The 25,419-nt window shown below is 38.4% G+C and overlaps 1 protein-coding gene across 7 annotated transcripts in view; it reads right to left on the reverse strand.

The window, feature by feature from the left end:
* Positions 1 to 25,419, reverse strand: part of grik4 (glutamate receptor, ionotropic, kainate 4) — a 333,823-nt gene that overhangs the window by 58,371 nt on the left and 250,033 nt on the right. For all 7 annotated transcript variants that reach the window (XM_077566650.1, XM_077566644.1, XM_077566647.1 and 4 more), the window contains 3 exons: positions 9,933 to 10,094; positions 4,114 to 4,266; positions 3,503 to 3,607 (listed from right to left, as the gene is read on the reverse strand). In XM_077566650.1, coding sequence (XP_077422776.1) covers positions 3,503 to 3,607; positions 4,114 to 4,266; positions 9,933 to 10,094 — 420 coding nt within the window. The remainder of the gene's footprint in view (positions 1 to 3,502; positions 3,608 to 4,113; positions 4,267 to 9,932; positions 10,095 to 25,419) is intronic.

Below are 25,419 nucleotides of genomic sequence, written 5' to 3' on the forward strand. Positions count from 1 at the left end.
GCTGATTTGCACCACAACATTGTATTCGAATTTGTGTGTGGGGCGAAAGGTTGAGTGGATTTGGCTGGTAAGGTGATGGGGGGGCATTGAGCCAACTTTCTTATCTCTGTCAAGGCCCTCACACCTTCCAGTTTTTGTTTGGCCCAGAGAGCCCAAAGGCATCAGTATGTGGTGCGTGAGGTGTTAGTCAACAAAAACAAACAACACCCCCCATGCTGGTAATCTCCCCTCCCCACATGTAACGCCCTGCCTTTCCACATAATAAAAAAACAAAACAAAAAAAACAAACAAACAGGCTCCTGCTTGAAATCCTCACATTAGACACCATGACAGTCGCCTTATGTTAGACTGTACTGGTGCCAGAATAAAGAGAGGGGACGCTCGGGGACACAGACAAGGTTAATAAAGGCAGATGAGCTGATGTCTGAATAGGTAAAAATTTTAGCCACACTCGGGCAGCAAGTGGCATTTTTCATAAACAAAAAATAATGGATGTGCAAAAGCAGAGTGACTCCTCAATTCTTATATTAGATTGGTGTCAACAGCCGCCTCACATGCTGCAGAGGACAAGCGAGACAGTGACATGACAGGTAATTCATGAAAACACAGGATTAAACCCATCAGATTTACATCAAGTATCAGGATTTAAAATGAAAAGTGATATTAAGTCTTGAAGGGAGAGTAAACCCTCAGCATCGACCAGAGCACTTCAAATGCTGCTATTCATCATAATCTCTGCTGCTCATGTGTAAGTAGACATAAGAATAGAAGACATCCGTAATCACTTATTATCCCATCCAAACAGCAGCGGAGAAAAGGCTCTGAAAGAGGAAGAATTACAAAACTATGAATGAGAAAGAATGACTAAACTATTCAAATGTGTTGGACAAAGGAAACTAAGACGATTGGCTTTCCGCAGAGTATGTGCGTGCATACAAGCATCGAGTGTAGTCTGCCCATATCACGATCAAGTCACATGCTTTAGTTTATATAACTTCACATTTATTGCACTAGCATGTACACTGAAGTACAGTCGGACTTGACTTACGAGCGACACGACTTACGCATTTTTCAAGATGTGAGCTGTTGACCAAGTATTCATTATCTCCATTTTCCAGCAAAAATCGTAGTCATGAGCGCTAGCCACAGTGACAGCAAACTTCACAACAAGCAGCGATTTGGCAGTCCGTAGAATTTGTTTTGGCCTGTCCGGAACGTTTTCCATCCAGCTAACCCGTTGCAGGAAGTTACTAAGAGTGGCATATGCAAATATGGCTGTGCGAACACCCGCTCCTGATTAGTGAACTGGTTTCACGCTTGTTGCTGGTTGGTGTTGCTGTCCTCGGCTTCCTCGAGCGTCAGTTTACAAACAGCAATAGAAAAATGTCGGACAGTAACTTTAAACATAAAATAAAGAACCCAAATGATATTACCTGGGAAAAACGAAAGTCTGCTCCCTTAATGGTAACACACAAAAAAGCTAACAAAACTAGCATAATTTTTGCAATAATCATAAAACTTCAAACAACTCTACACACAAGCGATAGCAACACATGGCATCCCAGATTTTCAAAATAAAAACGGCACCATACAATTCTGCTGAAAATAAAATATACAACAAAGCGCTAAACAAGACATTGCACTCACTATCATCCAACCTTTTTTGCTCGATCCCGGCAGCTATTTTAAGCTGGCGGTGCCGTTTACCTTCTGCTGGTCCTGCCTTTTTTATATTGGAAATATGCCACCAGAAAAGCTCAAATTGCGTTGGGTCCGACCGGCGATTGCGGCGTTGGGCTAGTAGGACTACATTTCCCATGATTCTTAGCGACGGAAGCAGGAAGTGGTTCTAGTTACGGTATGATGAAAAGACGCCTGTTAGAAATGAGATGAAGTTGGGTCAGTCCTGTGAATCGCTATGACAACTGGGACACACATATGGCCCAAACAATTGGCTTGTTGACTGGACTAAATAAAAAAACAAATAAAAAAACAAACAAGAGGCTGAGATGGGTGCTGCGTAAAAGCGAAACAAAACAGTGAGGTTGGTGAAATCCGTTAAACCAAGATATCTGGTCACCCTAAGTTGATGAAAAGACTGTCCGAGACAAATCATGCAAGTGACTCCTTGATGGGACGGGTTAAAAGTCAAAACATCAACAACAACATCATCGTTATGTATGATCTTTCATTTGTAACAAATACAGTATAACCTGAAGTTACCTGACTATCATTAACTTCCATAAACCGTACCAAGATACTTCATCTTGATACCATTCCACCTCATCTATTTGAGGCCATATAGTTATTCTAGAGCTGATTTATATCTCAGGTCCCAGTTATGCCTTCCATCCATTATTCGCATACACTCTTGATTTTCAACCTCAGATTTCAGTTGCCTGTGACTGCTGGGGCTCCAGTGGTGCATTTTAAGAAGGCGTTGATGGATGGGAGAGAATTGAGCAATGCCTTTTCCCAAAACTGATTCTCCCCAGCCTGTCTAGGATTTTAGGTTGTTGTCTCGTTCCAAAGTGTTCCCAAGAATGTTCCAATAACATCACAAAAAGTCTTACGACTGCTGTAAAGCATGCGCTCGACGGCAGAATGACTGCAGTTTTATTTTTATACCTCACCTGCATACAGGCAAATCCCATCCGTAAATATGACTTTACGCATCTGACATAGTTACTGGCATTATACTCAGGGGGCCTCTGTGTTATGGTATGATGTGTATTGTGCACTAACCAATTATTATAAAGGAAATGGTAGTCACTAATTGAATATTTATTTTTTCTAGAAACTGCTTTTGTAAAGCCATCAAGTGCACTTACACAGGAATGACATCTTTTTGACACACATTAGCATGAGCCATTTTGAGTGAAACACAACATGGTGATCGAGTGACCAAATATTTCTTCATAATTGTCTTTGATTTTGTCTTAAACAAAGCAGTGGTACCACTACTTGACCAGACTTCTGACTTTTTCCAGATTCAAGCCATTCCTCAGACGATATTTTGTCTTTCTTTTCAATCAAAAGTCCAAGTTACAAGTGCTAGATGGATGCAGCAAACTTCACTACAAGCAGCAGCTTGGCAGATGGAGAACAATTTCCTTGCTTGTTACTCCAAAGCTACACATATTACAGACAATTAAACGTGTGTTTAATTAAAACACATTTACTTTGTCTTGCAAAAGTACCACTAGCTTAATGCTAACACACAATGCAAAACACCATAGACTGGCTAACAAAAAAATTATGTTGTAGTAATCATAATCCTTTAACCAATTTATAATCAAAGATTGATAGATTTGCTTATAATTCTAAAATGAATACAAACAAAAGCATCACACGAGTAGACAGCTAATCCCATCTGTAGATAAATGACCTCAGCGACTATTCGTGGAAAATGGTAAACAATACAAATGTGAATTGAAGAAGCGCTAGTGTGTTATGGAGATGCACACGCATCAGTTTGATAAAATTTTGGAGGTCACTTTACCTGCCTTAGGCCATCCTTGCTGCTTTGCATGATCCGAAGGGCGTAGTTGGAGCGTTGGCCTTTGCTGTTGAATTCAATGTGGCCTGTTAGACCCTCCAGCTCTACCTGTCCAACCAAGACATAACTGCGCATTAAAGAATTTTCCTTTGACTCCAGCCCACTTTCTTCTCTTCAGTGATTATTATAGAAAATACTGGATGGGACAGGCCAACTACCCGCTATTCTTCTTTTTTATCTGCCCTCAGTCAAATGTAGAATAAAAAGATGAAAATGGAGACTTTTTGTTATCTCAGTTCTATGAGTAAATGTTAAAGAATAACAAAAACATGTCAAAACAGCTATTTACAGCTATTATGTTCAATTGAAAAGCCCATCTTAACTTATTTATTTGGTATTCCCTGGGAAAAAATAACTTAAATCAAGTGCTCCCCATTTTGATTTGACCCACTTTGGAACCTTCTCAAGGGCATCTCGATATAGCTTTAGGCCAAATTCCTGATTTATATGGACATACAAATAGCTTCCACCCCTGCCAAAATAATAAACATTTCCATAAAGGCGCGTTGAATTATTATTATCTTTTTCATGACGTCCAGCCGGGGCCAACTTACCATCCTCAGGTAATTCATGAGACTAGTGCCGTGCTCCCAGATTTTGGAGGACTTGCAGGAGAGCTGCGTGGCGCCTACATTTTGGCTACGGTTCAGCTCCTGGACCGCTGCCACCACCGCGTATACCGCATCAAAGAGAAGAGCTGAGGAGAGCTGCACAAGAGCGAGAGGGAGATAAAAAGAGGAAGGTGGATGTATTATGCATGCACATGCCAACTGCACAAACTCGGAGCTCAAAAACGGAGAGAAAACGTGAGCGCTTGCCATTCAGTGAGCGCTCAACAGGAGACGAATCCATTAGATCATTAAATATACTCGGCGTGGATTTATAAAGATCCCAAATAGCGGGCACTAAATTGCGCATTCACTCTTATAGACTGTTCTCACTTTTTGGGAACTTATCTTTTTTGTTACTGGAAGTGATGAGAAAACCAGGTCAAGAAAGTAGAAACACTGCCAGAGTTTGGCTTTAGCCACAGGTGCTTCTCGTTATGACCTCGTTTACCAGCCGGTTGAGTAAAAGCACCTGTAGCTAAAGCCAAACTCTGGCAGGGTTTTTACTTCCTGGACCGGGATTTCCCATCTCTGCTTACTGGCATTTTCAAAAATATTTACACAAGCTCTCATTTTGTCTCCACTATGCTAACACCACTCTGCCTTTCAAATGTGCTATTTAAAAGCGCGTCTAACCTATTCATCTATTTAATACTTTTCTCATTGCACTATGTGCAATCTGTGAGAGGCAATTTAAAAAGTGGACTAAAATCTATGGACATTTTAGTTCATGAACAAAAACGAGATAACAATGAAATGATTTTGTAAAATCTGTCACTGTGACAATGTCATGTGACATAGTGGCACACCCCATTTCAAATCTGCAGCTAGCGAGTGCAACGTGCACAAACACATGGGAAAGACAGGAGGTGGATTCACGGTGGAAGGTTAAAGCAAAACATTTATAACGTAACTTTATTCCAACGGCTATAACGTTCCAACAATAATGTTAATCCGACCGCAAAAACTAATGCTGGCTAATTTACTAGTTTAGAGCATGGAGTCATAGTAACCACTTGTTGATATCCTGTAATTGTGTGTGAAGTTGTTTTTCATCAAAAAGATGAGAAAAATTTAATGCGAACTAGTTTTAGATCTTAAATGTTCAACATTATCTGCTGGCAAAAAAACGTTGACACTAAAATGTTGAAAGTTTTTGTTGACTAAAACTAGACAAATGATGTATCCTTGGACTAAAATAAAGACTAAAAATGGACTAAATAAAAATGGGATGAGGATGACTAACTATGATAAAAACGTGATTGAAACTGGATTAAAACTAGACTCAATGTAACTAGCTAAAATTAACACTATACCGCGTAGACCAGCATCTACATCTGTTTTCTCCCATTTTTGTATGTGCAAACCTTTAGAAAATCCGTCCCACTGTGATGTGCTGACAGAGTTGCTTTCTCTTAGATGTAATTTTTCCTTTCCTTTCTTAAAAGAAGAACATCCATCTTACTTCCTCTCATGTCTGATACCCAGACTGCCTCATCTTCATGACAGCTGCACCTTGCTGAGTCCTCAAAGAGCCACACTGGTGATGATGTGACGGATAATGATGCAGTCTATTGTGCGGTAACAAAGCTACCTAAAGGTCATTAAACTGCAAAGCCGTGATGTGTTTTATACCTTCCTAATTGGTGGATTGCACATTAAGAGCGACGTGGTGCCCACAAACAGCTTGCGGAGATATGAGAAGCACGGCTGGATGCATTTTAGGTTTGACATATGGCGGTATTAGCGGAGTGGGAACAGATGAAGTCACGATGTTATGGCAGCATTTTTTCATTACATCCAACACTTTTTTTATTCTTATCTACTCTAGGTCACGGTTGAGTTTCTCTTCCCTGCTTCAGTGATGTACACACATACCTGTACCGATAATTGGGCCGAATTTGAGCAAAGGTCAGATTCTCGCAAAGTTCAGATTCTCCAATGCCTCTGAAAGATTAGACTGAGCGATTGTCTTGTGCTGGGTGTGTTTGACATTTGACAAGAATAAAAACACAGGGGTGGGGTGCCTTGAGGTACCAATTGAATCTACAACTCTCGTATCTTACAGTAAATCCTCTTCATTCATTAAAATTAATGGAAATGCCACTCATCTGTAAAAAAAAAAAAAAAAAAAAAGACAACAAAATGAGTTTGCAAAAATCACGAAGCAGAAGGTTGAGCAATAATAATAATAATAATATATATAAATAAATAAATAAATAAAAATTAATAAATGATGACTGCGTATTAGGGCCACGTATAAATATATTATAATATTCAGAGAAAAAAAATAGTATAAAGTGGCAAATATGCGACTTTATAAAGTGGCAGATTTGCGCGAAAAAAACCCCTCAGAATCCTACGAGAAATACACGTAGTGTATGTTTGTGCTAATAATTTTTGGTCGGGTTTTACAATAAGGAGATAGTAATGGCTTCAACCATATCATGTTAAGCATTCGCACTTTGAAGCGTTGGGTACTACCAGCGACAAAGACGCCTCGCTTTGCGAAGGTCCACACCCGGACGATTAAGTTAATTTGTTAACGTAAATATTAACATATGTACATTTATGTTTCCAGAATTATTATTTACACATTCATACATTTTGGTATTTTTGTGTACAAGTAGCTAAGTTTAAGTGTCGAATCTGCTGCTCCCCGTCATTGACTTGCACTTACCGAAAGTTATGCTAGCTTCTGATTGGTTATTGTTTAGTCAGTGTTGTCGCTCGAGCTGCCGTGTATGACGAGTAAAGTTTAAATTAAGAATGAATCCGTCTCCATCCTGTCTTTTCATTTTATAAACAGTGTCCCATTAACCACCAACGAATCCTCACATTCGACTATAGCTACGCTACGTGTATTTCTCGTAAGTTTCTTGAGTTTTCTCTCACAAATCTCCCACTTTATAAACTCGCAAATTTGCCACTTTATAAAGTGCCAAATTTGTGACGTTTTTTTCTCTCTCGGAATATTGCCCCATAAAAATATATATTTATACTAATACGCCGTCGTAATAAAAAAAATACATATCATAATAATTGTACTATTTTAGTTGTTAGTGCTTTGCTTGGATCGCTACAAAATACAATTATTATTACAGTAGTAGTAGTTTACTCAGGGATGTCACACCGATGGGGGAGTAGGTGTCTCAAACTCCCTACTTTTTCAACACATATCTTTCACGCCACAAATTGGCTGTGGGTTGGACTTGGGACACCCTGGCTAGGAAAACAATGACATGCATTTTTTTTCTTGTATATATCACATGAGCCTTGTAGGAACACTTGTACGTCAGACCTCATTAGCGTCAAAGAGAGCAGATCACTTCATTGAGTGGCCGGATGACTTGATAATCTTGAAAAAGTGCCATCAGCCTTTTATTCTTCCAACTTGAAGCTAATTAGCCATAAAGGCGCAATGCTGCGAGCTGAGAAGTATTCAAGCAACCTGCTGCGAGAGCAACTGTACAGCTTTTTATCACGCTGTGTTCTAATGCTTATTGGCCTCTTTCTGCAGCCAGCTTGTGCGCAACAGAGGGGGGCAAATTGTTAAGCGTCTCATCGTCTACATTCATTCAGTTCAATTACAGATTTGCTCATTAATCGACTGTTCTATTGGCATCCAACTAAGTTCTTGACAGGACAAACCGCACAGCAGCAGAAATAATTAGATTTGCTTCGCGAACGCTCGATATGAAACGCTAAATCTGAATTTGACATCTTTTCATATTTATGCACGGAATATTTGTTTTGTGAACTTCCCATTAATTCTACATGACATCAGCACTAAACACTGATACATTTAGGCAATCTCCCCAAGAGTGAATGGTTCAAATATACCAAATATGCCTATTTAAAAGCCTATAGCTGAGTAACTACGGACAGGCTTCTGAAGGCTAGATGGTGGTAAATAGTGCTTTATTCATATAGCACTTTTCCAACATTCGACTACTCATTCCCCGACTGATGACGCAGCATCAGGAGCAACTGGGGGTTCAATATCTTGTTCAAGGATACTTCGACGTGGTCACAATGGCATGGGATCAAACCCACAACATCTTGGTTGCAGAACGACCACTCTACCACTGAGCCATGCCGCCCCTAAGAGAAGGGAACGGGTATCCAAAGAGACGACACATTTGCAATTCTGAGTATAAACTTGTTTTTTGAGAGTATCTATCTATCTATCTATCTATCTATCTATCTATCTATCTATCTATCTATCTATCTATCTATCTATCTATCTATCTATCTATCTATCTATCTATCTATCTATCTATCTATCTATCTATCTATCTATCTATCTATCTATCTATCTATCTATCTATCTATCTATCTAAGAGGAATACATTTATTTGTCCTCTTTGCGTGTTCCAAAACTTGAAGACAGATTTAATGTAAGAAAAAACACCTTTGCAAAAATGATTTTAATCTAACAGAGATCTCTGGACATTGTGACAGGCTCCAACATCACATAACAGGTGGAATTTCAGAGTGCCGAATGTCCCTCTTCCGCGTGTAAAATGGCTTCTTATAGTTAAAACCGACCGCCTCTCTTTCATTTGTAGACAAAACATACTCTCTGGGTACTTTTCCGTGAGTAGAGTCAGGGGTGCGTGTTCGAAACAGATTCTGTTCTCAAGGACCAAATGTGTTTTCCCACAGAGAAGGAACTTCTAGACCAAATAATATGTCCCAGCTTAAGGTCAAATTATACTGAGTTCAACACTACTTGCTTTACACGTCTATAAAACCTTTCAACATGGTTAATATAAAGAATTAAGATGTTAATAATGTAGAACGATGGTTAATATATGAAAATAAAGAATTTAAATGTTAATAATATCTATCTATCTATCTATCTATCTATCTATCTATCTATCTATCTATCTATCTATCTATCTATCTATCTATCTATCTATCTATCTATCTATCTATCTATCTATCTATCTATCTATCTATCTATCTATCTATCTATCTATCTATCTATCTATCCGCCACCATTGAGTGCATGAATAATGTATCCATTCCATTAAAAAGCGTCTCCGAGTGTCTAGAAAAGCGCTATATAAATCTGATGCATTATTAGCGTTATTATAAAAGTACAATTAGTGCAATAGCGCAATTAACGCTAGCCATGGTAGGTTTTTGGAAACAGGATCTGTTCTTGAAAACCACACAGCAGAAGGCCTGCTAGTACCACAAAAAAAAAAAAAAAAACTAAACTCCGAGAGCAGGCATTGGCACAAAGTCAGAGAAAGTGTATTCAGAGGGCTGCACTGGATTTTACAGCACTGCTCCAATGTTAGGCGAGCCATGGACAAGAGAATGATATGTTTTACTCAAACTGCAAAGCCTAAACCGTCAAAAATGCTGATGGCCACGTGTGTGTGACTTTTTGTTTTTTTTGTTAATTTTCCCCATATAATACAGGTAGAGAACCATGTAATTTTTGTTCTTTAAATGTCGTGCTGTGAGCTGGCAACAGTCTATAATTCCTCCAAAGTGAATGACGACAGCACAATAAATTAAATGAGGCGCTGCCAGGAAAACAACCGGCAAGGATGCCCGCTACAATTACAGCCATTAATGGATAAATGTCATACTTGTATAATTTGGTGTTTGTTTTTGATGTGGCGCCTTTGTTTTGGGATGGCGAGTTTGAGTTGCAGATGCCTTCAGCTTTTAAAGGTCTGTTTGGCCTTTGTAAGGAAATACATCCATGTGCATGTGTGTACGCACGGGTGTTTGTGTGTACTAACCGGGGTGCCCGCGAAGGGAGCGTGTTCACAGTTCTCTTGCCAGGAGCGGTTGAGGCTTAGCACAAAATCCTCAAAGAATGGATGCGTTTGGTTGAAAACAGAAAAACCGACGATGTTGACCCGCTGATCCACCACGTCGTCCAATCGCAGCATGGAGAACTCCTGCGGGGCAAAATGAGATAATGATGGTAAATGCGGCATACATAGCTTTTTGGGCCATTTCAAGTCCACCGAGGGCAATAACAAAATTGTGAAAAATACATAAAAAATCGGGGCGCTAATTAGTGAACCGCCAGGCTTCCCATTTGATTTCTTTTATTTTTCGTGTTTCTCGGACAGGTTGTCATGTGAAGACAAATTTCGTGTGTGTTTTGACATACTCAATAAATCTGATTCTGATTATGACCATTTGTGCAATTCAGAAATTTATGTGTAAAGCATTAGTGCTTTAATGCTGCTAAAATGCGGATGGTGCGATAAAATCACTAGGTCACTTCATTCTTTTGCCTATATTTTATTTTTTAATGCATGTTTTAATGTATTTTATTATTTTATACACCTCGTCTTTCAACTATGTAGTTCATTGACATGAGCTTATACCAACATTTCCTTTAACATTTGCACTGACTGTGCATTTATTGAATGGCAGTAAAGCAAGCCTAAGCCTCTAAGTCTACATACAAATATTTTATTAACTTCAATTATTCTGGTTGAGTTAGCAAAAAATGACGGCATCAATCTGCAATGGGCCAGATATTTATTTATTAACATACGGCTCATCATATGAATGACAAATTTTAATGCTCTTAGGCTTGAATCATAAGACTGAAGATAGAATGAGGCAAACAAAACAAGGGCAGTGAGCTAAAAAAATAATAATTAATAAACAGACACATAAACCGGCAGGAAGCAGAGGGAAAATAAAAGTATAATCTTATCCGGCTGTATTGCTTTTTAGGCATGTGCTGCTTCCTTTCTGCCGGGGGAAGCGCCGAGAGGGGACGGGCGGAGGTAGAAATGAAAAAGTGAAGGAGGCGGAGGAGAGGAGTGACGGGGAAGAACGTTTCCTGAAGCCTAACGGAGGTGTCAGAAAAGCACAACCCACAACCTTCAGGTGGCAGTCCTGGCAGGCCGTGTGTGCCATCTTGCATTTGACAGGCTGACAGTCACCCAGTGAGGCCTCAGATTGTGAAGATGAGCACGGACGGATGGATGGCATGCTTGGTGAGGAAAACAAACAGACACAGTAGATGGAGCAGAAGACCAATGTCATCAACTGTGCTAAATGACCACGCTATTGTTGGTCTGTCAGCAGGCAACGATTAATTTAACAGTTATGTGGGGTGAGGCCAGTCGTTTGTCTGTTTTTGTGAGTACTGCAGCATGTTTAAACCTTTTAACTGATTGCTTGCCGCATAATGACCGCATCTTAATGACAAAAGCTGATGCCAAAACGTATGGAGGTGCACAATTTGGTCCTCATCCAAAATGAGATTGTTCAGCTCTTGCTGAGGTCTACTGGCAAGCATTGTAGTTGAAAACCACAATTTAGCGGATTACTTTTTGCTTTTGTACCAAAAATGTTCAGAAATGGTAAAAGCACTGACATTCTCTACTTGAGTAAAAGTACAATTACTTGTGTAAAAAAACAACTTTGGTAAAAGTAAAAGTACTCACTCAAATAATTACTCAAGTAAAAGTAAAAAAGTACAGGCTTTGAAGTAAAAAGTATTTTACTACGTCAATTTGAAAGATATTAGCTAATAAAGCAAAAATTTGTATGCATCGGCCAGTTGACTCTGACTTGCCCTGCGTCGAGTCCATCAGTGTTGTGTTGTTCTAAATCGAGCCAATTGCACACCATGTGATAGCGTGTCAGAGAGCCAATCACAAGTAGGGATGTAGGGGACAGTGTGTAACGCTTCATATGATTGGCGGAGCCAGGAGACATTGAGGTCACAAGTATTTCGTTTTCATGCATAGTAAAAAGTACAAATACTCATATTAAAATGGAACGGATAAAAGTAAAAAGTAGTCTAAAAAGTACTCTGTACTGAAAAAAAAAACCTACTCAAGTACAGTCACAAAGTATTTGTACTTTGTTACTTCCCATCTCTGAAAATGTTTTAGGACAAAATCACTTTTTTTTGTACTTTCAGAGTAATCAAAACATCAGGAGAGAACCTAAAGGATCTGTACAAACATCTGAATCCGAGCAAACACAACACAGTGCTTGATTAGCCAGGTGGGCCGCCAGGCTTTTCTTAAAGGCTGTGGCAAATATTTTATTTCCCAGGCCAAATTTCTTTCTGTCCGTCCCTGACCACCAGTCTTAGCAAGTTTTCAGAGAAAAACCCTGAAACACTATTTTTTAATATTTTTTTTAGGCTTGCTAAGAGACATAATATGAATGTGAACTCTTGTGCTCTTAATTAGCGACCAGTCACAACGTTGCAAACAGAAAAGCAACACAATTAATCGAGATATTCAGAAATGATTCCAACAAGCATTGCAACATAAATCTGTCCAATGTCTTGAATAAATGATCTTATTTCCGAGGACATTCCAATCATACGACGAATACAAGTGCTGAGGGACCAACATTGGATTGCCATTGACTCTTGTCCTGACACATCGGCAACAAAGTGGAAGACCCCAATTGCATATTTTCCCCACTTCATCTCAGATTGGATTGTGCCACAGGGTATTTGAGCATGAAGCAGCAGTTTTGTTTGCATTCCATATTCAAGAAACACTTTCCAAGGAACAGTAGAGAGCAGTTCGACAAGTACAGAGGGGCAACACAACACTCTAAAAACAGTTGGGTCAAAAATGGACCGATCCTCTACTTTGGTCAATTGGTCAACAAACCCAACTTTGAGTCAAGAAATGGGTCTTTTAGTGTAAAACAACTCATAAATATTGGTCAGATCCTTAAATTGGGTCAAAAAGTTGGGTTGTTTTGTATCAAACAACCCAGAAAGTTGGGTTAAATTGACCCATGAAGTGGTTTGATCCAATTTTTATGCATAATTGGGTTACTTTTGACACAACTGCTGGTGAAAAAAAAAAAAAAAAAAGAATTAATTATTTTGCCCTCCATGAATAAAACCTTTTTTACTGCCTGATTTTAAGAAATTATTTCAAGATAAAAGGAAATATCGAATTTAATGAAAGGACGAAGCAGAGAGGTTTGAGACGACTTAGGTGATGAGATTAAATACAAGATACTAAAAATAACACTCCATTCTACAATTGGTCACTCGAATGATGAAAATGATATGATAATTGGACAAAACTATCAAAGTTGAATCCATAAAGATGTAAATCACGCACTTCAAACTATTTCCTGTATCCTTCGCTCTCCCTTGCAGGCCCGATTGAGCTTTTTGAGACTGGCCATGTAATTACAGGCTAAGAGTGCTTTGATAGTTAATTAGAGGGAGAACCGCGCAAAGGAGCCCATCATTATGTTTGCCCCTCACATCTGCTTGTATGTATATGCATGTGCAGGGCGACACACCAGGTGAACGAGATATAATTGATGCAATTACAAGAGAACCAAAATATCTTCAGGCTATGTCTGAAACAAGAACACGGTGGCGTTATATTTGTGTACACATTTTCCGCAGTGATAAATGCAGAGCACTTCCAACCACTTGAACAAGTACTCTCTCTTGCATACTAAAAGGGCCAAGCGTGAACTGGGCATTGCTCAGTGAAGGACGATTGGTTCTCAGCAGTGGGAGAGTGAAGGCAGACTATGGGGGGTCAAAACCAACTGTGATCATTGAGAGGGTGAAAAAGGCAGCACATTCAAATGATGAGGACAGACGGGTAGAGTGAAAAGTTGACTCAAAGTGGCAAAACAAAAAAGTATCAAGAATAAGAAGGAAGCTGATTGGTTGCATACAAATATGGCCGGCTTCATTCCTCAAACAAATCTCGTACACGCAGAAGCATTTCAAGACTTGCGTGTGACCAAAAGAAGACACTGAGGACGTTTTAACGGCTGCAATGTATATGCCAAGCCTGGGGTGGCGCTGTAGCGCAGCCACAGAGCGTTAACGGCAAGCGTAGAAGAAGAATCAGCAAAGAAGATGCTAACGTTATTGCAATCTACAAGAACAAACAAGGCTTTGCATGTATGAAAACAACATGAAAAAGATGAACACGTGAGAAGTGACAATGGCGGGTGATTCAAGTGCAACAATTCGCGACACGGCTATCCGTCATTTTTGTTGACAGACTGACGGTTCGTGCGCAGTCACGCGAGAGTTGCTGCATACGTCATCAATCTGTTACAATAGTGGCCTAAATGGTAAGAAACTTGTGAGGATACATTGAAACCGGCTTTCGTGTGGAGGGGGCCTTAGACATACCTTTTTATATGCTATGTTTTTATGATACAGGTTATAGGTCATGTCAATGGTGGGAAAAAATGACAAAATGTTTTAAGATTACAAAAATTTGGTATTTGAACATTTTTTGCATATGATACGTTAGGACCTAAATGCAGACAAGACACGGGAGTTGGGAAATAGGGTGTCTTTATACGCAAAAATACAAAGTAACGACAGAGAGCAGGGCTGGATTCAGAAGGCCTTGGAGAAAACAACTGACGGAGAAACCTTGACTGAGAAGTGTGAAGTGTAAAAAGTCTTGATCCTTAGGATTGTTTCGATAAAAGTATGTCAAAAACATGCCATGAAATTGTAAAACAAATACACTCTCCTAAATATGTATTCTATATCAGCAGGCCATAATACATATTGATTACGATGATATGGATGGTCCATATCCATATCCGCTCATCAAATACAAATTCTCGATTGTGTGTATCTGTTGGTTTAACGGCTGAATAATGAGTTCTCATGAGGGATGAGTTGACAAAAGCCTCCCATCGCGGAATATCCTCCTCCTCTGCACAGACGGACTTGCAAGTCTCACAAATCCAACTTTAAAGCCGGATATTTAAAAAAAATGATGTGAAAGATTTCTTGGAAGTCAACCGGCTTCCATCAATTTGTCCCTAGGCCGCATGTCTTAGGGAATGGAGAGGACGGCTGGGAATTGGAAGAGTGCTGTTTGGGCTCCCGTTTTTTTTTCTTCAGACCTCAAGTATCCTTGAGGAAGATACTGAACCCTCGGATGAGCCTGCTGCTGTGTTGTCACCACTGAGGGACTAATAAGGGATTGCCTCGCCGTCTCGATTCATAGCTGTCATCGCTGCCGAACGATAGATGACTGCCTGTGCGCTTGAGGAGTCTGTCACCCCCGTGGATTTGGTTAATTATGATTAAGATTTACGTATATCATTACAATTGTCTATCTCAACCTATTATGACGTTCCTCCAGGTAGAAATCTCCTCAGCTTGACACTGGCATGAAAAGAGGTCAGAAACCTACACAGTGATGGAAATTAGCACACATGCTAGCTAAGTTATTTGCTTGCATGTAGACTAAATGCTAAAAACGCTACAGTGTATTGACTTGCGCATGCTTAAGTTAAAAAAAAAAATTATTTGGCCTACATAATACCTATACGTTCAAAATTAAACACGCAAACATTGCATATTCACATTTTTTATGATTTATTTTTATGTCTCTAGTGCATGATTTCTGTTCAACATTTTTTCCCAAAATGCCACAGGGTTGACTTGCACAAATCAATAGTCTGTGGCGTTAGGGGGAAAAAATGCTTACCTTTTAAGCCCGAGCTGAAGAAATTGTGAAGAAGAACTTGTGTGAATCAATGCACTAATAATGAAAAAATATAATTATGTCGCACATCAAATTACACTGCACAACTGGGGCTACAAGAATATATAAGCCATTTTTACATGCCCCAAACACATCTCAAATGCCAACTCATTTAATCATCAAATACAGAAACCGTTATTGCGCCACACAGTGAAATAACTCGGCTCTCCCGCTGTGCTCCTTCACGCAAAACACGCGAGCGACCCTGAACAAATCTCACAAGCGTTCCCTTTATTATGACACAAGAATTATTCAAATAGGCCTTGTCGTTGCAGGGATATCCTTTTTTTGCAGGGGAATGTATTTTTTTTTATAGCAAAAACCTGAAAAATAGCTTAGGGCTTAAAGGGCTAAGTTCTTAGCATTTAGCTTACAAGTACAAGAACACGTTGAAATGTCCTTGAAAATACGTTTGTATTTGCAAAAATGTTGGAACATATTTGCCAGTCAAATATAGATGTTAAAAAACTGAAATAAGATGTAGAAAAATACAGTTACCCTTTCATTTACCATTTAAATTGAATAACAATATCATAAATGCGCTTATGCTAGCCAGTTTGAACTTGCTAACTTTAGTGTATCCTAAACTAGTGCAATCAAATGTCTTCTTTTGCCCGGACATGTCCACTTTTTTTTTTTTTTTAAACCAAACGTCCTCTTTTGTTCGGACATGTTCACTTTTTTTTTTCTCATCTTGTCCAGGAGTCTTTTTTTCTCTCTCAATAAATTCATAAAAATGTCAGTTTTTCATTGCGCGACAAATGGGAGGCGGAGTGCAGTCGGAAATTTGTTCCCAAGTTCATCGCAATGGGTGCAAGGGAAAATAGAGGCAGGTTTTGCGTGTGTCTGTGTTATTATTGTTATATATTAAAAATGTATTTATTTTTTAAAAGAAAAAAGTATATCAGCTATTTACATACCTCACTTCCTGTGTTTTTAAATAAGTGTCAATAGCCCAAAATTTTTGCTCACTGGTAGTGCCCTACACTTCCAATGGGGAGATGTGGCCGTGGTGCGAGTTCGATCCCTCAACCCACACACCCCAAAAAATGATTGCAGTAAATTTTGAGTATTTTTTAAGCATCTCGTGGCTGGGCTGGGTGTCCTGTTTTTTGTAAATCAAAATATGGTCACCCTAGCCTAAACAAATTACAATTAAACCATTAATTAGTTGATTGTTCATTATCGCGATAGCAGATCAAGTGAACTTCGGCAAATGTCAATTTTTAAGCATTGTAGCACATAGACTTCTTATTAGTTCTATAGATTTTTCCTGAAATGAAAGTCTAATGTTCCCATGTTAAAAGGGCTTAATTGTCGCAAGAGCTACCCAGCAACACTTGACTGATAATTCTCAACAGTCGATCCCGATAAAGGACACCTTTCACATTAGATGTAGTCATCTGATCCAATTTCGCAATGTTAATTAATGACATTTCTTACCATTTCTGCACCCTCCGATAAAGAGCGTCTTAAGTGGCGATATCTACCGACTATTTGAAAAGAAAAGGGCAATATTTCTTATCTTGAGATGCTGCGGTGCAAACCAAGCAGGCCGTCTTAAGTCATGTTTCTCTAAATTGCATATTGATTGCTGAAAAGATAAAGTACTAATTAATGATATTTCTGCCCTTTGAAGAAAAGGAGGAGGGGGGGTGGGTGGTTAGGTCAGGTGAGCTAAAACTTCCACGCCTTCGTGCAGGCTTGACTGTGGAGCGAAATATATTTTTTTAATACGCATATTGTCTGCGCAGTGGACAGTAAATCATTGCAACAATTGCCACGTAAATCTCGTCTCTAAAGCCTCCTGCAGGCTTTTAATTATGATGTTCTCATGGTGCGCAGTGTGGGAGGAAAAGAGGTAGCAAAAGGGAGCCTTAGCAAATGTCATGAAGATTTGTTGTGGAAAATTGTGCAAATGATGGAATGAATCTCTTATAGCCGGACATGAGATCAGAAACCGCAGGGCGCTGTACCTTGTAGCCAAAACCATTCAGCGCCTTATCATAGCATTTATCTCAGCGCAGCATGCTGTTGTTAATACATTAGCTTGGCTTCAAAGCTTATAATAGTCGCATACATCAAAACAAATCTGGCCGCACTCCTGCAGGGTGCTGGAAACAAATGGCTACTTTTATTCTATTATTCACCATTATTCATAGCATTAGCTTTGACCTGGAACAGTAACAGCCTATTTGTGAGGTAGGGACCTTATGCCCCAGATTAAAATTCAGACCGTTTGAGTGTAGAAATGCATGAATATTTTAGACACTGACATATGTTAGGAATCTGAAACAGTCTCTTCCAGGAAACTATTCATGCCCCAGCCTGCAGAGGAAGAAGGCTCTCCAAACGTTATTAATCGTCACAAAATCGCACACGCTTTGCGCTATTGCAGTGTTTCGGTAAGTCAGTTTTTGAAGGGGGGGTCACACGGGCCAGCAGGTTGCTCTAGCACGGTAAATGTTCTTTTCAGTCAGGAACTGTGGGATGCGCAGTGAATTGTAAGCAAGCGTGTTGTCATGGTTACGCAGCCGTGTCTTGTGCTGCCACATAATTGCCACCTGTTCTCGTGGAATGAACGAAGCAAATGCTGCAGAATTGGTTTGCAGATGTGCCTGGCCATCGCTTAAGTGGGAAGCTCGTAGTTTGTAAGTTGAGGTTTGAAATATAACTTTTGCAGCACCTGTCTTGGAACTTTTCTGACACATCTAGTTGGCCAGCTTTTGATTATTGTGATTTTTTTCTCCCCGATGTGTGATGCTATTTTCACATTAGTATCTATTTATGTACATTTTAGAACAGCATATTGTCGCTGCCATGTAAAAAACACTTATCCCCATTTTTGTCATTTTTGGGATGAAACTGAATGCAAACAACCCAAAAATGTAAAAAAAAAATGGCAAAATGGACATAAGTGTTTTTCACATATCAGCAACGACATATAATATTGATCATTTATGTACAGTTGCCACTTACCCTGTTGTTGCTTATTGCACTCATTCTCACTGTCTGGTGTCAATTAGGTATGTAACAACACCGGCAATATCGCAATATAAACCCCTTCGGACCCATAGATGATTGCAGTGGACTTGACATATTTGCGTGTTTAAACCAATACAAACGCATAACTTGGATGATGTCAACACTTCTGGTTTATGATTGGATCCTAGCTAACCAATTACAATTGCAAGTTGATTTGCATGATGTTCATGTTAAAAATGGTTCATAAACACTTTTAAGTGTAAGTTTACATGTTACAGCAATACTATGCTGGCGTCCACTATAACAAATAAAAACATGAGAAATTTGTTTCCATGTTGTTCTTATATGGGGAAAGGGTCAAAATCAGTAAAAAAAATAAATAAATAAAACATAAAAAATTGGTCAGCATAAAAAAATGCAGGTCTGAGGGAATTAAAATTGCCACAATATCATTGGTGTCATGTTATGATATTAAAAGCATCATATCTGTTAAGTTCTATTTAAATTTGGCATGATTTGGCCACCTATGTTTAAAACACACGCTAATCATCAAATGAAGGGGAATGCAACAAAATCAGTGTGTGCATGCATTAGCAAGAGTGCTTAACTCAGTGTTAAGTGTTATTAGCAATTGTAGGTCATGTACATATTTGAATTATTTGTACAATTATGACATCAGCTAATTCGCATTGTGTAGACGAGACATTTACATACAATTGCTCATGTTTGTTTGTATTAGTATTTTTCGTTCTACAGAAACTACACCCACACAAGCAAAGCCCAAAAAGAAAACCTGGTCTGATTATTGCACACACTGCAGCAGTTATCACATCCATAAATCAGTCATATCAGCAAAATATTTTTCAACATCACCGTCAGAAAATATTACTTTTTGCCCGCTTGACAATATATTGACTGGCCAAGCCTATTTCTTTTCACTGCTGTTATTATGTACAAAAAAAAAAAGCAATATTCGGCTTTTTTTCCCCAATGAGCTTTTCTTTTAACAATATTGTGAGTTTTTATCCAGTATCCTGAACTTTTTTTTTTTTGAAACATCGCCAACCTATCGTGAGATATCATGACATTTGAATATTGTTACATCCTGGCCTGGTGGGTGGTGTCTGGTCGGTGCTGGATTTCACTTTCCTTTCTTTCCTTTGGTCCTTCCTCGGGTCTCCTGACGGCCTCACGACTCTGGCTGCAAGTGTTCGGTTTAGGTGAACGGTATGGGATTTTTTGGTGGGTTTTACGTGAACTGGTGAATACACACACACTCACACGCACGCACACATATACTCACCCACATACAAAAAAATTAATAAACTTGTAGACTTGTAGCCCTTACTATCGCTAAAAAAACAATTCTTGTTAACTGGAAAAATAAACAAACTCTGAATATCGACCAATGGTCTAACCTCCTCATAAATCACATTTTAATGGAAAAAATATCTGCCTCAAATAAAAACCAAATATCAAAATTTATAGAAACATGGTCTACGTATATAGAATATTTTAACCTAATTCCGGTTACTTAATTCTGTCTGTTAGCGAGAGCCACCACATCGCGATAACTTACATTGATGTTTCTGCATTTGGCAATTTATTATTATATTATATTATTAGTATGGGATTTTTTTTTAATGGGCTTTAGGTGAACTGATGAATACACACACGCTCGCACGCACGCACGCACACACACATACAAATATATATATATATATATATGTGTGTATATGTATATACAGTATATGTAAATATATTTAAAAATAAATAAATAAATAAAATAAAAATTAATTATATAAAATAAAATAAAAAAATAAAAGAGAGCAATGATGATGACATGTCAAATCGGTAAAATTACCGAATGAACAATACTGAGCTCTCCAAAAAAAAAAATAAATAAAATAAAATTGTTACATCCTTAGTGTTAATACAGAAGGAATTCTGACTTGGGCTCATCTCACTGAACAACAAGATCCTAAAAAAAAAAGAAAAAGAAAAAGATTTTCTTATGGATTTTGAAATGTAAAGGTCAAATCTATGGCAAAATGATACCTGAAATATGATACAAGAAATACTGGAGCATTGCAAGCAAATATTTTGTAAAGACTCTTTACATGCATGAACATGAAGTGTTTTTGTCCTTCCGTAGTAGCAGTTTAGTAAATGCACACTTTCCTGGAGAAATGTAATTAGCTCAAACCAGCAACAGCACTGTTTCTCCACTGTTGTTTTGTCTGTGACGTACTCGCGGATAGCCAAACTCAACGCACAATGCCATCTGTTTTCCCAGACTATCGTTTGACATGGAAATGTTAACAATTGTTTTCAAAGATTTCCAGTTTTGTAGCAATGTCATATAAACAAACAGTCAAAAAAACACTACTCTTTACAGTCAAAGACTGTCTAGCGCAAAACAAACTTTTCAGCTTTCAGACTCAACGGCCTCTCAAAAGTGAAAGGATGCCTTTCTCTACGGATTCCTAGCATTCTGATTAAATTGACTAAAGGCCATACCGAGTCTTGATTCAAATCACTTGCTGTCACTAAAAGGATACCTTTAGCGGTGATGACAAAGAGGCTTAAGAGGTTTTTCTTGCATGCGCCTTGATTGAATCAAATTCACATTTAATCTTGGGATGTTTTTGCCTTGCAGGATGTTGATAAATTGATGGTGACAGAGCGACACCGAGGTCTTCTTTCCCAGAAATACAGCTTGCTGCCTCCTTAACAATTTCTTTGCATAGATGCTGCTGCATTTTCAGCAGCTCGGCGGGTTGTTGGCAAAGTTTTTCGCCGTGTATCTATTCAAAATCTGTTTAGAAAAGTGACACTGATGCTATTCATGCAGAAGTTAAAGAACGGAAAAGTTTTGCCAACACATTTTAATTTAATCAACAATTTAAAGGGTGTGTGTTTAGCCATCATCATCTCCATCAGGAGCTTCTTATTTGTTTGAACTTTTCATTTTTTTTTTAGCTTTTTAATAAAACAGAATAAAAGTCCCATCGGGCTGATTAACAAGCGCAAACAGTGCGGCCAATTGTGTAGCTTTATTAAAATGCTGCATTTGCATACACATGAACGCGCATTGATCAAAGAGCAAGTGAACCACAACCACGTGGATGTTCTGGTAATCAACAGAGGAATACAGCGGTTGCAACATTTTTAGTGGCACTTTGTTGTGAACAGCGTAATTAGTGTTAAGTAGCGCTTATGTGCCCATGTGTTAAAAACAAGAGATGCTGGCATGGTAAATGTGTGAATGGACTACTTAGCTAAAACACTTTTAACACTTTAATTAAATGCTGTTTGATGCATTTCACACAATGTGGTGTGGATAGTAAATCAATTAATCCCTGTGGTGGGAAAACACATGACGATTGAAGAGAAACTGGATCATATCAAAGCGCCATTGCATGGCGGTCGCACGATATCGTTCATTTGCACTAGAAAGAGTCGCACTTGATGGTCAAATGGGATCATTTTATGGCAGGCACGATACAATACGATGTTTCCTCATATGGCCCTGGGCTAATTAGTGTTTATTCACACAACTGCCAGGCATTCATGCTACCTATTTGTAAAGAGGCCTTTATCGACCTTTACAACATGCTTGAATGGGGCTGGAACAAAAAACTCAGTGTTGTTTATTGATTAGTCAACACAGAACGAATATAATGGGCGTTGCAATGGCAAGGAGCTGCCTGTGCGCTTGGGGAGGGTTGTTGACTTGCTCCAGTAGACAACATTCACTAATTAGCACATGCTGTTATTTGAGGACATGTGGCATGTCATTTGGTATGAAGCAGCAGTATTTAGCGCAAGTGGATGAGAAGACCAGAGTGACCATGTTTTGCTTAACAAAAAAGCACAGCCTCGAGTTAAATGATACTCAAAAATGCCATGCATTGTAACTATTTTAACTATGGATGGGCGAGTACCGATACCAGACATATTTCACGGTATCAGTACTTGCGACAGTTATCAATACTTTTCTTTGGTCCTTCCTCGGGTCTCCTGACGGCCTCACGACTCTGGCTGGAAGTGTTCGGTTTAGGTGAACGGTATGGGATTTTTTTTTCAATAGGTTTTAGGTGAACTAATGAATACACACACACTCGCACGCACGCACACACATACACATAATCACCCACATACAAAAAAAAAAAAAAAAGGGAGAGCAATGATGATGACATGTCAAATCGGTAAAATTACCGAATGAACAATACTGAGCTCTCATGAAAAAAATAAAAATAAAATAAAAATAAAAATAAAAATCAATACTGGCCCCCGTACTGCCCGGAACTAAATACTGAAATGGTTATTTTAAATTTATTGACCGCCACAGGTACCTCGAGTACGAAAAATCCGAGGGCTTTTTCCTGCCTCGACTACTTATTTATTAAGGGCTTTGGGCGCAGCGGACGTATGGGCTACTTTTAATTTAACCACTTGCGTCACCAACGCAAGGGAAGGAAGAAGAAGCGGATGTTACTTATTTGATTCAAGTAGCAGTAACAAGAAAGAAAGAAATGCCTTTTTGCCTATTTAATTTGCCTTATTACTTGGGTCAACTGCTCCAAATTCATACATGCACAATCACTACACTGGCATATAATGTAAGTGTACAATTTGAAAAAAATGAATTGTTGATTAAAAATAAAAATAAATAAAAAATCATTAAGTGAAAATGTCTTATTTTTTTGTCGTGTACTTTAAATTACTCTTTATCCAAGCGAAAATGTTTTATCCGGGAAACGAATATTCAAATAATAAAATACTCTACTGTATTCCTTAAAAGGAAGTTGTACAAACACTTTTTTTTTTCCTTTGGCAACTGGATTATTTGTTTCATTTTATTTATCTATTTTTTTGAAATTCATTTTATTGTGTGCTCTATGCAAAATGACTTGTATGAGCAAATTGAAAAAATATAATTGCCATTCATTTCTAGCAATTTTAAGGAAATTTGCAATAATAAAGGCCTCAGCTACACAGTGTTTGTACAGTACTCATATCTGTTTTCTGGCCAACAGAAAGAACGGCAGACGTTTTTTTTTCCTAAACTATGAAGGAACGAGAAATCAGCCCCAGTTCTCAGCCAAATTACCCTTCAGCAGTTTGAGGTCATATTTGCACCTTGTGTCAACGTAACCCACAAAGTTATGCAAAAATGACTCATTACTACACCCTACGTACGTCAATGTCAATGCCTACCTCATTCTGTTCTCAAGCGCGAATGTGACAGTGACCTTTTCCTCCGAGAGAAGGTCGACAAAATGACTAAAGCATGCATGATGACTACGAGAGGAACGAGACGCCGCACAAGCTACATCATCATCACCGTCCTCCTTGTTCCTACATGAGACAAGGTTAATTCACATTCACATAATTGGCAAAATTGGCACCGGCAAAAGGTTGCTTTTGTTGTCTTGGGTAGAGATTTCGGAGCCATCCTCAAGTGGGCAGTCTGTTCGGTACAGCTGTTGTTTGACTCAAATAAACCGACCATTCAGAGTTTGCAGTGCACATCTGTTCGTTATCTACAATGCTGATGCACTGCAGTGTTGACACTAAACTGCATTAAGATTTGAGTAACACTCATAACTTTGAAGTGGTGTCTGTTAGTCTATGCCATGACCAGCACTTATGTGGTCGAGAGTAGTTGGTTTCAAAGTGAGCGGCAGAGGACTTTGTGTCAGGCGCAGCACATTGAGAAAAATATATATCGTATTTTCTGGAATACAAGTTACTACTTGTACCCCCCATACTTTAAACCCTGCGGCTTTAAATGTGGCATGGTTTATTTATGTTTTTTTTTTTTTTTACTGATGAGCCTTCATGCCGCCAGTAGATTTATTGATAGTCCAATCACATTTGACCAATGAAATTACAGAACAGAAAAAAACCTTTATGTGATGAACATGGCATTTGAACAGGGGTGTGTAGACTTCTCATATTAATGGCTGCTGTAAATGTCGTGAATCGAATTCTGTGTGGTGATTATGATAATTACTATGACTAAGTGTAAAAAAAAAAAAAAAGGACTTAGGGAGGAATGGGCCTTATGCAAAGTATTTTTCCCATTATTTGAATGAATTTGTATACTATATTTTTGGTTTGGTTTATTGAACATTTAAATGCACTATATATATATATATATATATATATATATATATATATATATATATAATATTTTGTATTGCATTTATATGTTTAATTAACCAAACTATATCTGAACTGAACTACTGAAATAAATGACATTATCTAAGATATTCTAATTCATTGACTCTTTAAATGTATCGTCTGTTAAATATGTGGGTGCATATTTGCTCATGTTTTTGTTTTTGTTTAGACAAACCCTGCAAAGGTATCTTTGAATTACATTAGGGGTGATATAATTTCTATATACAGTAAATCATAATAATACATAATTTATGTAAGAATTAATTGGGGCCTTTATAATGCAAAAAGCGTAGTTTGTTTGCATTGCAAATGGGAGGCAAGTACATAATATTTATGACACATGAAGAATGTTGTTTACAGTCTGCATGTCTTTTGTCCCCTTTCACATAGCCCATTACCTTTTCCATTTCTCAGCTGATTGAGTCTCAGATATGAGTCTAAACAGGGCAATATGAACTTGACATAAGCAGCGGCGGAGAATTAATTAAATCGCAATCATTTTCACAGTCACAATGAGTGCACTCTAAAGCACTTTGAATGACAAGGT

The sequence above is a fragment of the Vanacampus margaritifer genome, chromosome 5 (genome assembly GCF_051991255.1).
Source record: "Vanacampus margaritifer isolate UIUO_Vmar chromosome 5, RoL_Vmar_1.0, whole genome shotgun sequence".
In the NCBI taxonomy this organism is placed as follows: Eukaryota; Metazoa; Chordata; class Actinopteri; order Syngnathiformes; family Syngnathidae; genus Vanacampus; species Vanacampus margaritifer.